Source organism: Gasterosteus aculeatus, chromosome Y (genome assembly GCF_964276395.1).
Source record: "Gasterosteus aculeatus chromosome Y, fGasAcu3.hap1.1, whole genome shotgun sequence".
NCBI classification, from domain to species: Eukaryota; Metazoa; Chordata; class Actinopteri; order Perciformes; family Gasterosteidae; genus Gasterosteus; species Gasterosteus aculeatus.
Genome location: NC_135709.1, coordinates 9783058 through 9797615, shown reverse-complemented (window position 1 = coordinate 9797615; position 14558 = coordinate 9783058). Strand labels below are relative to the sequence as shown.

General features: G+C 44.5%; 1 protein-coding gene and 1 long non-coding RNA gene across 2 annotated transcripts; both read left to right on the top strand.

The window, feature by feature from the left end:
• Positions 1-1062: 1062 nt before the first annotated feature.
• LOC144391025 (uncharacterized) lies at positions 1063-2522 on the top strand. The gene is made up of 2 exons (XR_013454889.1): positions 1063-1156; positions 1734-2522. It is a non-coding gene; the product is annotated as an uncharacterized LOC144391025 (long non-coding RNA).
• A 4048-nt stretch (positions 2523-6570) lies between these two features.
• LOC144391363 (uncharacterized) lies at positions 6571-8279 on the top strand. The gene is made up of 2 exons (XM_078097981.1): positions 6571-6957; positions 7111-8279. The coding sequence occupies exons 1-2, from the start codon at positions 6609-6611 to the stop codon at positions 8277-8279; spliced, it is 1518 nt and encodes a 505-aa protein (XP_077954107.1). The 5' UTR covers positions 6571-6608.
• Positions 8280-14558: the final 6279 nt, after the last annotated feature.

Genomic DNA, 14558 nt, shown 5'->3' with positions numbered 1-14558 from the left:
CCCCCAAGACAACGACTGGTTAAGAGTCAGATGCAACGACAAACTGTGTGAGCGCCCCTTTGATAGTCAATACAGTAAAGTGCGATGACAACGTTATCGCCAAGTGGTGCTGTCATGCACCCGACTGCGGTCCAGGGTGGTATTGAAAGAGTTGTCGCGATACTATGGAATGCAGTTTTAGTTACAATTAAATAAATACATGAATAAATACATGAAATATGCATTTGAAATACATCATGAAATAAATAAATGAGGCAGTAAATATTAAATACATTTAATTATTTCATGGTGCTTTTATTTCATAATGCCACTTTTCATTTCCAGAGACTTTTATTTCATAATGCCGTTTTACATTTCCAGAGACTTTTATTTCATAATGCCGTTTTTCATTTCATGGTACTTTTATTTCATAATGCCACTTTTCATTTCATGGTACTTTTATTTCATAATGCAACTTTTCATTTCCAGAGACTTTTATTTCATAATGCCGTTTTACATTTCCAGAGACTTTTATTTCATAATGCCGTTTTACATTTCACGTTCTTATAGGCAAATCAGGGGGCGTGGCTATATCTCACATTCAGAACAGACAACAGAGCCGTGTGCAAAAGAAGGCTGGCTAAGGGACGTGAGTGCCCAGTGAGCACAAGACGTAATTTCAACGTTGAAATATGGTTGAAATGGATTGAAATGAGGTCTGAACGTCTAAGACCTCCTTTCAACGTCTTTTCAACCGGCTAAAAATGGGATGAAACATCAACGTGCCAGAAAACGTCAATTTGTTGATAAATGTGTCATATTGTAACGTAAGGTTGAAAGAGAGACGATATTAACATTAAGATTATTATAGTAATGAACTGGTCGGCGAAATTTACTCTAAGCGAAGACGTGATTACAACGTATTTAATATTTTACTTAAAACGTCATAAATATGAAACGACGGACTGCGTGCTGTTAATAAGATGCGTTTAAGACATAATAATGCGGGCAGGTTCAAACATTACTCGTAAACACGTAACTCCGCTGACGTCTGTAACGCGCATGCGCGAGTTCTTAGACGCCTGCAGAGCTCCGACCGGGTGCCGCACGAGGCAAAGTTACGGCAGCAGAGCGACATGAACGAGCTGTGAACCACGACTACCGGCTCCACTACTCTGTAAGTACGTGAGTGTTTGAATGAAGCACACATGGAACTATAACCGGGTGTTACTTGTGCTGCCCACCCGATACGGGAAAGACGGTCCTTTTTGTTAAGCTAGTTAGCATTAGCGCAGGTAGTTTGCTAGTTAGCATGCTCGCTTGGAGCGTTCAGCATGATGACCTGGACCAAAAGTAAACATCCCAGAATATTTTTTGTGTGTTTGGTGTTGCTAATGCGTACCCATAAATATTATTGCATTTCACATTGAAAATACGTTTTTAAAGCAATGGGGGCTAAATACAGATTGCAGGGGTGAAGGGCTGAATTCAACAAGTTGTGGTCTGTAAACAAGAGGGCCAACACATTGTAAGTTACTGCGTGCTTAAAGCATGATACTGTGTAATACACCTGGAAATGTTACTCCAGAAATACCATAAGTTGCAGATGAATTGTTATCTTGTTTATAATGTAATAAGTGAACAATCTATAAATGAGGATTCTAACACACCTGCTGCTGTTATTATTACTAGTTTATTAATGTCATCATAAACCCAAATGACCAACTTTGCCTTTGTGCTTTCCCTCCTCACAGGTTTCTGTGGGTGGTGGTTGCATCTGATGGAGGTTACGTCTGATGATGGTTGTCCCTGCACTGGTCCTGCGTTACCCCAGGCTTAATAATCCACTATATTTGAATCATTTCTGTTGTAGGAATTGAATGTACTGTACATCTTTTAAGTCGTTCATACTCTACACACCTACTTCCCTGCTGTTTTCCCCTCAGGTTTCTCCCGGTTGAAGGTTTTTTATATTATGGGGGTTTTGGGACAGGGTGTTGCGTGTTTACAGATTCCAAAGCTGAACAAAATAAAATGCATAAACACGTTGACCAGAGGAATCTGCAATTGAGGGGTGTTCTGTGCACTCTGACTCCCTTTACACAAAGAATCCTCAAGTGAGGATGTTGGAGATGCAGCTGATTTCAGGTATACTATCCCAACTCAAGTGACTCACAGCCATATCTTGTTACAGAATCTAAAAATTAAGTTCCAATGATTCAGAAAATTGGTCTACTAACACAAAACTGTTGTTTTTCAACACAGAAATGTTGTTTCTGCAATTTTAATTTCATGGTTAATTTCCCTGAAATAGATATTTTATTTCTGTATCGTTTTTAATTAGCAAAAGTGTTGTTATATGTATAGTGTTATATTTATAATAAATACAAATTAATAAAATAATGTGTTTGTCCTTGTTAAGGGCTGTTAACATGACAACTGTGACTAAGTATGTAACTTGTAAGTTTCCAGCAGGCAAATCATCCGTTGAAACAGCGTTTAAAAGACGTCTATGGCTCAACGTTGAAAAGACGTTGCAAATTGGTTTAAAAGTGAAAGTTGTTTCAACGTCTATTCATAGATGTTGAAAAGACGTTCGCGTATGGACCACATTTCAACGTGATTTATAATATCGGTGGTAAACTTACAAATGTGGACGTAGTTTCTTTTTAAACCTCTAAAATAATGATATAGCACACAAGAGAGGACGAAATATTACCATATGAAAAAATCACTTTGAAATGTGGTCTAAACATAGACGTCTTTTCAACGTCTACAAATAGATGTTGAAACAACTTTCACTTTTAAACCATTTTGCAACGTCTTTTCAACGTCTACAAATAGATGTTGAAACAACTTTCACTTTTAAACCATTTTGCAACGTCTTTTCAACGTCTACAAATAGATGTTGAAACAACTTTCACTTTTAAACCATTTTGCAACGTCTTTTCAACGTCGGGCATAGACGTCTTTTAAACGTCTTTTAAACCAAAAAAATGCTCACTGGGTGTTGACATAATGGAAGATATTGGTGGGCTCCGAGGTAGCATCCTAGCATTAGCAGATCAAATCGATCAACATGGGTTTTCTGCAGATACGATTTTGACGCATATTGAGGGTTTTTTGGAAATACTAGGGCAGATAAGTGCTCTTCAAGATGTATACATAGACGACGAAGTTTTAAATTGTTTAAGACTGATTGAGCACCGCGTGCGTGTGGAAGAGGTCCAAGTTGATAAAGTCAAGATTAGCTGGTACTACAAGCACAGGTGCTGGACGCCCGCCTCTGGATATTCCTGGCGACAAGCTGGCTAACTTTGTGTTTTCCGGTCTATCAACCTGAGAAATCGCGGATCTGATTGGTGTGTCATCCAGCACGATTCAGAGGAGATTGTCCGAAGAAGGCCTTAGGCAAGTTAACTTACTTATTGAGCTAAAGAGTAGGCTATGGTGGGCAAAAACATTTATAATACTGCCGCTTTTGGCCCCCCTTTACGGGCTGTGGATCCTGGACTATATACTTTCCCATATATTCTAAAACCTTTAAACATCCCTAAATATTTGCACATACTGCACTGATCCATGCCATACAGCAGTGGTTCCCAACCTTTTTTCCTTGCCGTCCCCCTACTTTTGTAGAAAAGCTGCGACCTCCGCCCCCCAGCAGGGCAGCACCCCATAATAGCCGGAGTCATGGAATTTCCCCTTGCGGGATTAATAAAGTATTAATTATTTATTATTATTATAAATACTGGCTACTACCACAGGCCAGGAGCCTCTACTACCACAGCCCAGGAGCCTTTACAGGGGGGCCGCAATGCCTGAAAATCCCCGCACGAATTTCCTGTAATAGAAAGCTAAACCCAAAAAAGATTTTAGTCCCCTGTGGTCTGTCGGGGTGGGCCACTCACATATGACACGCACCTTCTCCTCCACTGTGCCGATACCCTCGCTGCCTATTCGGTGCCCCAGAAAGGTCAGCTCCCTGCACAGCAGCCTGCATTTGTCCGGGTGTAACTTCAGTCCAGCCCCTTTGATCCTTTCCATAACTGCGCAGTGCTGCCATAGCTGAATCAAATGAGCTGCCATGGGCCAGAATGTCATCTAAGTACACCAGGCACTCTGTGTGTGGAACTCCAGCTAACACCCTCTCCATTAAGCGTTCGAATGTGGCAGGCGCATTACACAGTCCAAAACAGAGCACCTTAAACTGCCACAGCCCCTTTCCTGTGCAGAATGCGGTCTTGGGCCAGGCCTCTTCGGCCAGGGGGACTTGCCAATAGCCGCTCCTCAAGTCCAAGGACGAGAACCAGGAAGAGCAAGCTACTAGGTCCAGACATTCATCCACACGTGGAAGGGGGTAGGAGTCCTTCTTAGTGACGTCATTAAGCCTCCTATAATCCACACAGAAGCGCCACTCACCTCCTTTCTTCGGCACCATCACGACTGGTGATGCCCAGGGGTTCTCAGAGGGCTCTATTATGCTTGCTCGCTGCATTTTCTCCAAAGCCAGCTCCGCTGCGTCTTGTCGGCCCAGGGGGAGGCGACGTGGGCGCTGCCGTATAGGCACCGCATCACCCGTGTCAATTGTGTGCTGTACGAGAGAGGTCTGTCCCAGCTCGTCCTCGTCGCATGAAAAGCAGTCGCGGAACTCTATCAGCAGCTGCCATAGTCGCTCCTGCTGCTCAGAATCCAAGTCCCCGGCACTTCTTTGCCAGACCTCGCGCAGAGCTGTCATCCTTTTCGCTTCGCTCTCATGCAGACTCCACCGCAGCCCTCCACCGCAGACGGGGTCAGCCTGACTGGCGAGTCCAAGCTACGGGTGACAGGTACGACATGGCAGCCCTTGTCTGCTTTCCTTCCCGCACACAGCACCCGTGAGGTCCGGCTGTGTGTAGCTGCGCGCTGGGAATCCAGCGGTCTCATACCACCAGCACATCACTAAAGCTCAGTGTGGCTTTCCCCAAGTCTAACTGACAGCCCTGCTCCCGCAAAAAGTCCAAGCCTAAAATACAGGCATCTTGTACTTCCGCTACCCACACAGTGTGTCTCATTTTCCGTCCCCCCACAGTCAATATCAGCTGCCCTCTCCCTTTCATTGGTGCTAGTTCACCAGTTACTGTGCGGAGCTGAACTGCTGTGTCCTCCAGCTGTGTACCCACTGGCACCACCTCCGGCCGGACCACTGTGACCTTTGACCCTGTGTCCACTAGGGCGGTGCATGAAACTCCCTCGATGCAAATGGGAATGTGGCAGAAGTCCGATATGGAAGTCCTTCCCAACACAGCCACATTCTGCCCCCGGCCCATGCTGTACTGAGAGGCGCTGCTGGCCACAACCAGTGCCGAACGGGACTTAAGGGTGGGGGCACGCAGCGTCCCGTCTACTGCGTTCCCTTGCCGTTTCCCAGAGCTTTAGTCGAGGCAGGGCAATCCCTCACCAGGTGTCCAGCTTGGCCACACCCCCAGCAGAGGCGCGGCTGTTGTTGTTGTTGGGCCTGTGTTTGTTGACGCCTGGCAGGGGGCATAGCCAACCCCCTGATCATCTCGGCCACCTTGTTCACCCACAGCGGCCGCTCTGACATTGTCTCTCCTACCACCCTGACCATTGGAGAAGCATCGTGCTGTGCAGCGCTCATGACCTTCTCCCTCTCCAGCGCGTACTCCAGTGCGTCAGTCAGGATTGCAATTTTTCGCGCGCCGTGTAGCTAGCTCGAGGATATCCGTACTCGTTGTCCTCCTCCTCCTTCTTGACACAAAAACCTCTGCCAAAAGAACGCTCCATCTCCACCAGAAAAAGCGTCCACCAAACAGTAGTCCGCAAATGCCAGAGCGGTCGACTACATTATCAGAATCAGACTTAAGTTTTCTTCTGACACAAGTTGTAACGTTCCGTGTCAATAAAGAGCCAGTTTCTTATCACTCGGGTTTATTGTTGCCTGTTGTCGGCCACAGCCACGCCATTCCACAACACCCGGTCATCATTTTAGTCAGAACTCAACTTCACCTTCCTGTGCTCCCCGAAACCACACACACCATCCCGGAAGGGGCGGCACCCCAACCCCGGCCCACGCAACAGCAACATCAATCAGAACCATATACATCCATGAACTCAAGGCACTCTACAATATTTTAGAAGTGTTTAGGAAATACTTGGATACAGTTTCCGACGGAATCTCCTTTGGTATATATTTGAAAAGTAGGCCACCTCCAAAGGAAAACGTTGCCACAACAACCACTAAAGGTTTCTCTCGATAAAACTAGACGCTAACCAATAAGTTATCGCTAGCAGATATACTAATGTAGCATCAAAAGCCCTCCCTCCCTGAATGAAACGCTCAAGTTCCCATTCTATTATCGGTTTAATTCATAGTTACCTTCAAATGCTGGTGTGTCCAACGATTATCTGACCAGAGCAAAGCGCCATGGAGACATGGTCGCCATGGAAACCACAAAACATACTTACAGGTTGTGTTCTTGCATCATTGGAAAACCGTTTTCTGACTAATTAAATGATCGTACCCAGGGTCCGTTTAATAAAACGTCTTAAATCCTAAATCGTTTTACTTCATGTGAAGACGAGCAGAACAAAGACCAGGGAGTCTTTCGCTGAGTCTTCGGGGCGGCTGAATGCGGCGCCTTCTTCTGCTATTCTTAATAATGTGTTTGACCCCTTTACCCGTGCCTGTTCGAATCTCTTCCCGCAGATACTACAGGCCTCGGGCTAGATCTGCTCTCTATCGTAACCTCTCCTCTCTCACCTATCCCACCCGCTCCACACATGTCCAGCACCTCGTCACAGGAGGTCTCTGGAACTGCCAGTCAGCGACTCGCAAGGCTGACTTCATCTCCGGCTTCGCTATCCAGCAGTCACTCGACTTCCTTGCTCTCACCGAGACCTGGATCACACCTGAGAACACATCCACCCCAGCCGCTCTCTCCTCCGCCTTCTCCTTCAGCCACACTCCCAGGCCCACTGGTAGGGGTGGTGGCACAGGTCTACTCATTTCACCCAAATGGAGCTTTTCTCTCTACCCTCTACCACCATCCACCCCATTGTCCTTTGAATTCCATGCTGTAACAATCACTCACCCGGTACAATTAACCATCATTGTCCTCTACCGTCCGCCAGGCTCCTTAGGTCATTTCTTGGAAGAACTGGACATTCTCCTGTCTAATTTCCCCGAAAATGGACCTCCGCTCATCCTCCTGGGTGACTTCAACATCCAGACAGAGAAGTCATCTGACCTCTTACACCTACTTTCTTCCTTCGCTCTGTCACTCAGTCCCTCTCCTCCTACTCACAAAGCCGGCAATCACCTTGACTACATCTTTACTAGAAACTGCTCTACCACTAACCTCTCCGTAACTCCACTTCATGTGTCTGATCACTTCTTCATCTCTTACTCCCTTCCACTCTCTATAACTAACAAACCTCCCTCATTGACTAACTCTATACCGGCTCGTCGCAATATTCGCTCCCTCTCTCCCTCCTCGCTGGCATCCTCTGTTCTATCAGTCCTCCCTTCAACTGATTCCTTCTCACTCTTGCATCCGAACGCTGCTGCAGAGACTCTCCTCTCAACTCTTTCCTCCTCTCTAGACTCTCTCTGCCCTCTTACGACACAACGGACTGGCAAATCCCCTCCGGCTCCATGGCTGTCTCAACCGGTCCGTGCCATGAGAGCCACCATGCGAGCGTCGGAAAGGAGATGGCGTAAATATAAACGACCTGACGACCTGCTTGAATTTCAATCTCTCCTCTCCTCGTTTTCTGCTTCTATCTCTGCTGCCAAAAGCTCTTTCTACCGATCCAAAATCGACGTCGTCGGCGTCACACTCGACAGCCAACTCTCCCTGACTCCCAACATCACCGCGACAACGCGATCCTGTAGATACACGCTCTACAACATCAGGAGAATACGTCCCCTTCTCACTCAGAAGGCAGCGCAGGTACTGATTCAGGCTCTTGTCATCTCTCGCCTGGACTACTGCAACTCCCTCCTGGCTCCCTGCCACCGCCATTCGACCTCTGCAGCTCATTCAGAATGCAGCAGCTCGACTGGTCTTCAACCTTCCGAAATTCTCCCACACTACTCCACTCCTCCGCTCTCTTCACTGGCTACCGGTGGCCACCCGCATCCAGTTCAAAACATTGGTGCTCACGTACCATGCTGTGAATGGATCGGGTCCAGCTTACATCCAGGACATGGTCAAACCCTACATCCCAACCCGCACTCTCCGCTCTGCATCTGCAAAACTACTCGTCCCTCCCTCACTGAGAGCAAAACACTCGACTAGATCTGGTGGAACGAGCTCTCTGAAGACATGTTAAGGTTTCGGAAGCTCTCGAGGGAGGACTCAATCCTTTGTTCTCGTCCCGGCCGGAAACGAGGACACGAATGAGTCAATTCGTTTAAATTCAAAAATCAAAAGTTATTTAATAACTGAACAACGTATTAGGGATTACAATTACAAAGTGAAATACTAAGCGAACAGTGGAATATTTCGCGAAATAGAGAATTCTCTGAGCAAGTCTGAAGGGACTTATCAATGCGGCTGCAGGAGAAGATCTAACAGTCTTTTCCCCGCCATGGTCCTTTGAAAACTCTTGAGGTGTGTCTTCTTTGGTGCATTTGAATGTCATTGGCCTCTTCTCCAAAGGGTCACCTCCTCCATTGTCCCCTTCACGTCAAGGTGTGAAGCTGCAGCTGTAACCTGAAACCTCTCTGTCCATCTGTCCCTCAAATTCCAATGCACGCAATGCAGATACAGTGGCTTTATGCCTCAATGAGTGAACCCAACAAAGCATACATCGTTTAAGTCTTCATCTTATAACTAGTACACTTTCATTACAACAACCCATCATTAATGATCACCGTTCATCACATTTCATCATAAGATCTAAAACAGTTCATGTGGTTCAATTCTCAAGACATTTGCCTCAGTCGGCTGCCTCGCATTAAGTTGTTCATTTATTACCTGACAGGAGAAAAAACTCCCAAAAAACCCTTTTTGGGGATAAAATTGGGAGAAATCCATAAAGAACGGCAATTGGCATCCGTCCCCAGGTTTTAACATCACATTGTAACAGAAAATATGTAACAAATATGTAACATGTAAATGTGTAGTGTGTTTCTACGATTTAAAAGACTATAAACTGTGTTTGATTCACATTGTATTCACTTCATCTAACATGTTAATGTAATAACTAATCTAACATCACACAAACTATAATTCTAACACTAAACATTATTACACGCACTACAAATTCTATGACTAGGGGTGCACTTCTGGCTTAAATCCCTAACAGACACCAGGACCACAGAGAGCCTTCACATCTTCCACCGCAAACTAAAGACACACCTCTTCTGACTCTACCTCGACTAAAGACTAACAAATTGTAGCACTTAAATTGTACTTGTAACGTCACTCATCTATAGCAAATTGTAAATTGGCTTATTTGAGGAAATTGCACTTTCTTGTTTCTTGTTCTCCTGAGTTTGGTTGAATGCACTTATTGTACGTCGCTTTGGATAAAAGTGTCCGCTAAATGACATGTAATGTAATGAAATGTAATGTAATGTATAGTGTCAGGCAGACCCCCACCTTGTGCAGGGGGAAGATGAAGGCGTAGATGTGATAGGGTAAGCTCTGCAGGAAGCCGTCCACCGGGTGGAAGGCATGGCTGGCAAATGGTGTAGGGATGTTGAATGTATGGTGCTGCTTGTGGAGGTGCTGAGGGATGGAAATAAAATACAAACCGATCCACAGCTAATTAGGGCCAGAATTATGATGGAAAACCAGTCTACTGTTACTTGTATTAACTCCAATCAAATATGTGACCCATCTAACAAGCAAAGTTGATTCAGTGACTGATTTCACAAATATTTTGATGTAAAGCAGTTGGCCAAATATACACATTTAAGTAGTTTGGTATATAACATTACTTTTAACCTTTACTAACCTTTGACAATGTCTTTTTTGGCGCAGCATTGACATAATTTTATGAAGTGTAACATGTCAGCAAACAGTCTTATGTACTTATGAGTGTTATTTTCACCCTTCTTTTAGCTCTGCTTTGGTCTCATCAGCATCTGAGGTAAACATCTGGCTCTTTAGCAGCTGGATTTTATAGAATTTATAGCTTCTAACTTTGATCGTTGGTCGTTATACGCAAATAAACGCAAGTAGCATAATGTGGGGTTTTCACCGTTTTTTTTAGCTGGAAACAGCTGCGGAAAACAAGCTGATATGAACAGTGAGACTGAACCAAAACACAAAAGGAAAGACACTAACACAATAACTTGAAAAGTGGAACTGCAGACAGGTTGATCAGTGCTTTCGTCACTTCTCATCTTAAAAGTTCACTTTAATGTGAACTCTTCGCTGTCCTTGCGCCGAAATGGTGGAACGCGCTCTCTGAAGACATCAGGACCGCAGAGAGCCTTCACATCTTCCGCCGCAAACTAAAGACACACCTCTTCAGACTCTACCTCGACTAAAGACTAACAAATTGTAGCACTTAAATTGTACTTGTGACGTCACTCATCTATAGCAAATTGTAAATTCGCTTATTTGAGGAAATTGCACTTTCTTGTTTCTTGTTCTCCTGAGTTTGTACCCTATGGTTGAATGCACTTATTGTACGTCGCTTTGGATAAAAGCGTCAGCTAAATGACATGTAATGTAATGTAATGTAATGTAATGTGGTTCACTGTTTTGGAGCAGCATTGATCCGGCCATGATTATGACGGAGCTCACCTTGTAGATGTCCCTATGGTGCATGGAGCGGTGAATCCAGTAGATACACATGTCGGTAAAGAACAAGAAACCAGCAATGCTCAGGAACAACCTAGACTAGCCTGAAACAGAAAGAAAACTGTTTTAAAACCTGTTCCAAAAATACTTGATTGGCGGCCAATATCGACTGACCTTTAGTCAGTAAATTGTTGAACTGTGTTTCAATGTGTCTGTATTACTGTTGTCTCATCCAGAAAAGATTCACTGATGTTGTCATAAAGTTTGCTGTGTCCGTGGATCTCGAGGAAGAAAAGGGCCACGGTGGGAAAGCTCATCCAGAAGATCGAGGTCGCTGAGAGTTCGATCTCTTTCCTTACCTGGTTCTGTCGATACATGACGCACAAAGTTTGGATCAGGGGAAAGTTTGGAAAAGTCTGATATTTTCTTAAATAATAGTAAACAGCCAAAGTCACCAATAGTTAACAAAGCCCAATCCATTCCCCAACCCTTGAACCAGTCCGGCCACAGAACGACCTACCTTGATGAACTGTGGATGCTTCATGAGCTTATGGTCAAACACCTAGCAGAAGCTAAAAGCTCCCAAGCCCAGGTAGATCAGCACTGCTCCCAGGTTGGGAGCCAGAGGCTGAGGATCTGACGCAGAGCCCTGTGCTCAGGCCATGAGGCCAGATAAACATACGGAGTGAAGATATAACTGTCAGCAATGTCCAGCACATGATCCATGGCACGGTCTGCGAAGAGAGCAAATGTGCGGTATAATCGATCGTGCTCTCAACCACCATGACGGCCTAAAACAGACCCTTGTCAAAGAGACGTACGATGAAACAGAATTGAACCAAAAAATGGAAAGTGACCTGAATGATATCAGGTACCGGGGTTAAACGTAAAGTCAGACCAGGAAAACCAAACAACTGATGAAAGAAGGAGCAGAGAGACTGCTAGCAGCAGTCACGGCCGTCCGGGATCATCGGGCCGGAGAGTTCCCGGTCGGCCACAACGATCCCCTGCTACCAGGTAGATGTGGACAACGTGACAGGCAGCTACGGGAGGCCGGGGTTGACACAACAAAAAGATGAGTTTCAAGATGTTAGGGTTTCGGAAAGCTCTCGAGGGAGACCTCACTCCTTTGTTCTCGTCCCGGCCGGAAACGAAGAATCAAAAGAGTCAGCTTGCTTAAATTAAAAAATCAAAAAGTATTTAATAACTAAACAACGTTATAGGGAATACAATTACAAAGTGAAATACAAACCGAACAGTAAAATATTTCACAAAATAGAGAATTCTCTGAGCAAGTCTAAAACGACTTATCAAAGCGCTGCAGGAAAATTCTAACAGTCCTTTCCCCGCTTTGGTCCTTTGAAAACTCTCGAGGTGTGTCTTCTTGGGTGCATTTGAATGTCATTTGCTTCTCCTTCAAAGTGTCCCCTCCTGGACTGTCCCCTTCACACCGAGGTGTGAAGCTGCAGCTGTAACCTGAACCTCTCTGTCCTATCTGTCCCTCACATTCTAATGCATTCAATGTAGATACATTTGACTTTATGCCTCAATGAGTGAATATAACAAAGCATGCATAGTTTGTCTTCATCTTATAACTAGTACACCTTAATTACAACACATCATTAATGATCACCGTTCATCACACTTCATCATAAGATCTAAGACAGTTCATGTGGTCCAATTCTAAAGACATTTGCCTCAGTCGGCTGCCTTACATTAAGTTGTTCATTTACTACCTGACAGGAGAAAAAACTCCCAAAAAACCCTCTTTGGGGATAAAATTGGGAGAAATCCATAAACGACGGCAATTAGCATCCGTCCCCAGGACTGTGTACAGTGTTTATATGATTTAAATGACTGTACATTGTGTTTGATTCAAATTGCATTCACATCTAACATGTTTATGTAATAACTAATATCTAACATCACAAACTACAATTCTAACACTAAACATTATTACACGTATTATAATTTCCACCACTAGGGGTGCACTTCTGGCTTAAATCCCTAACAAAGACAACAAAAATAAACCCATCATACTTGTAGAGAAGGCCACAGTCCCAATGCAAGCCACATCCACTCAGATCCTCAGTGTCCCCTTCATTAAGCCCTCTATCTATTGGATACGGCTTCCAACAACAGCACCTCTTCACCTTGGCTGCTTCTGATTGGATCAAAGTCCTGACCTGCAGCTTGTGATGAGATCTGTTTAAATGGATTGACAAACTCTACTAAGACCCAATCAGGTCACTCAACAGGGATTTCCCCACATCTCAGACGTTGAATGATCATATGATGCAAATTACTGAGAGAAGCTGTAGAAAAATGAGTTAATTGTTTAGCCACGTACATCCATCTCGCTCCAAAGTAGACTCCCAAATGATGTGGTTCTTATGTCTCCACTTTAACTTTTGTATTTAGTATTTAATGTGTTGTATCCAATCCTATTAACTATGTTTGACCCTTCACCTCATATGTTTAATTTGAATACAAGATTATATAGTTTTGGTCAACTCGATCAGAAATGATCACAATTTACATGCATACATATGTTACCGGAACGAATTGGCAACGAGTACGGCAGCATATCAATGAATGCTGGTCAGCTTCACTCAAGAGCCTCAAGGATTATTTGGTCAGGACTTTCAGAAGAGCACTTTGGCAAATTGGTTACTGCTGCTGAACTGACCTGCTTTAGGACGTCAGGAGTGTGTGAGCCTTCCTGCAATCGGATCCTCCTCACACACACACACACACACACACACACACACACACACACACACACACACACACACACACACACACACACACACACAGATTCTGACAGAATGTTTGTTATTCAAACTAAAACGTTTTTAATTAATAGGCCTCATCACAAACATTACAGTAAAAATTCCCTCCATGGGGCTTTTATTTTGATATTATTGGATTGGGTGGGGTGGGGGGTGTGGATAGAGAGAGGGAGGGTGAGAGGGTGAGGAAGGGTCATAGGAGAAGCTGTGAGTCACAGACAGAGATACTACAGCATGTGTGTGCGAGTAACCACGGCAACGGCGCACCTGGGCTCATTAACGAGCTGCTGCAAATGGCAGACACAGGACAGAGAGTTACACAGAATCCACACCTCAAACAAATGACCACCAGCGCAAAACTATAACAGCTATCTAAAAAATAAGACACTTGTGCAAGATCCAAGACTCTACCGAACGCATGGATGTGTTTTTATGTCTGTCCGGTAATAAATACGGCTCTTATCGCAGTTGACAAAACGTGTACCTTCTGGATTTTTGTGAGAAATATGTCGGCAGATTTGTATTGGAGCCTATGGGGCTTTTGGCAGAGGTTGTGTCACTCTAACACTCCTTAAACCAAAACTAAAGAACTCTGGGATTCCATGAACACATTAATCCAATCAGCACAACCATGCCCTTGATAATCTGAAGAAATGTAGCCTCTAGAGCAGGGGTCCCCAAACTTTTTCCAGTGAGGGCCACATAACTTTTCCCTTCTCTGATGGGGGGCCAGGGTTAGTTTCTAAGAGAAAAAGTGTGACATTCGCAGGGGTCCCTAAATGTAATCATTTATTGTTTTCCAGAAAACATGCTGACACTCCAGCGCACCACACATATCCAAATATTAATAACCCTTTCTGAGATCAAATAACCCTCTCTGGGTTCTTCACAGAAAGAAAGTTATGCTGTGCCATGCACAATCCTAGATAAAAGGTAAACTTCACTTGTCACAGCAGAATCTCAAATGTCTCTCAAAGTTCTTGTGTTCTTTGTAGGTTCCATAGGCTAGCCCAGTAGACACCACTGT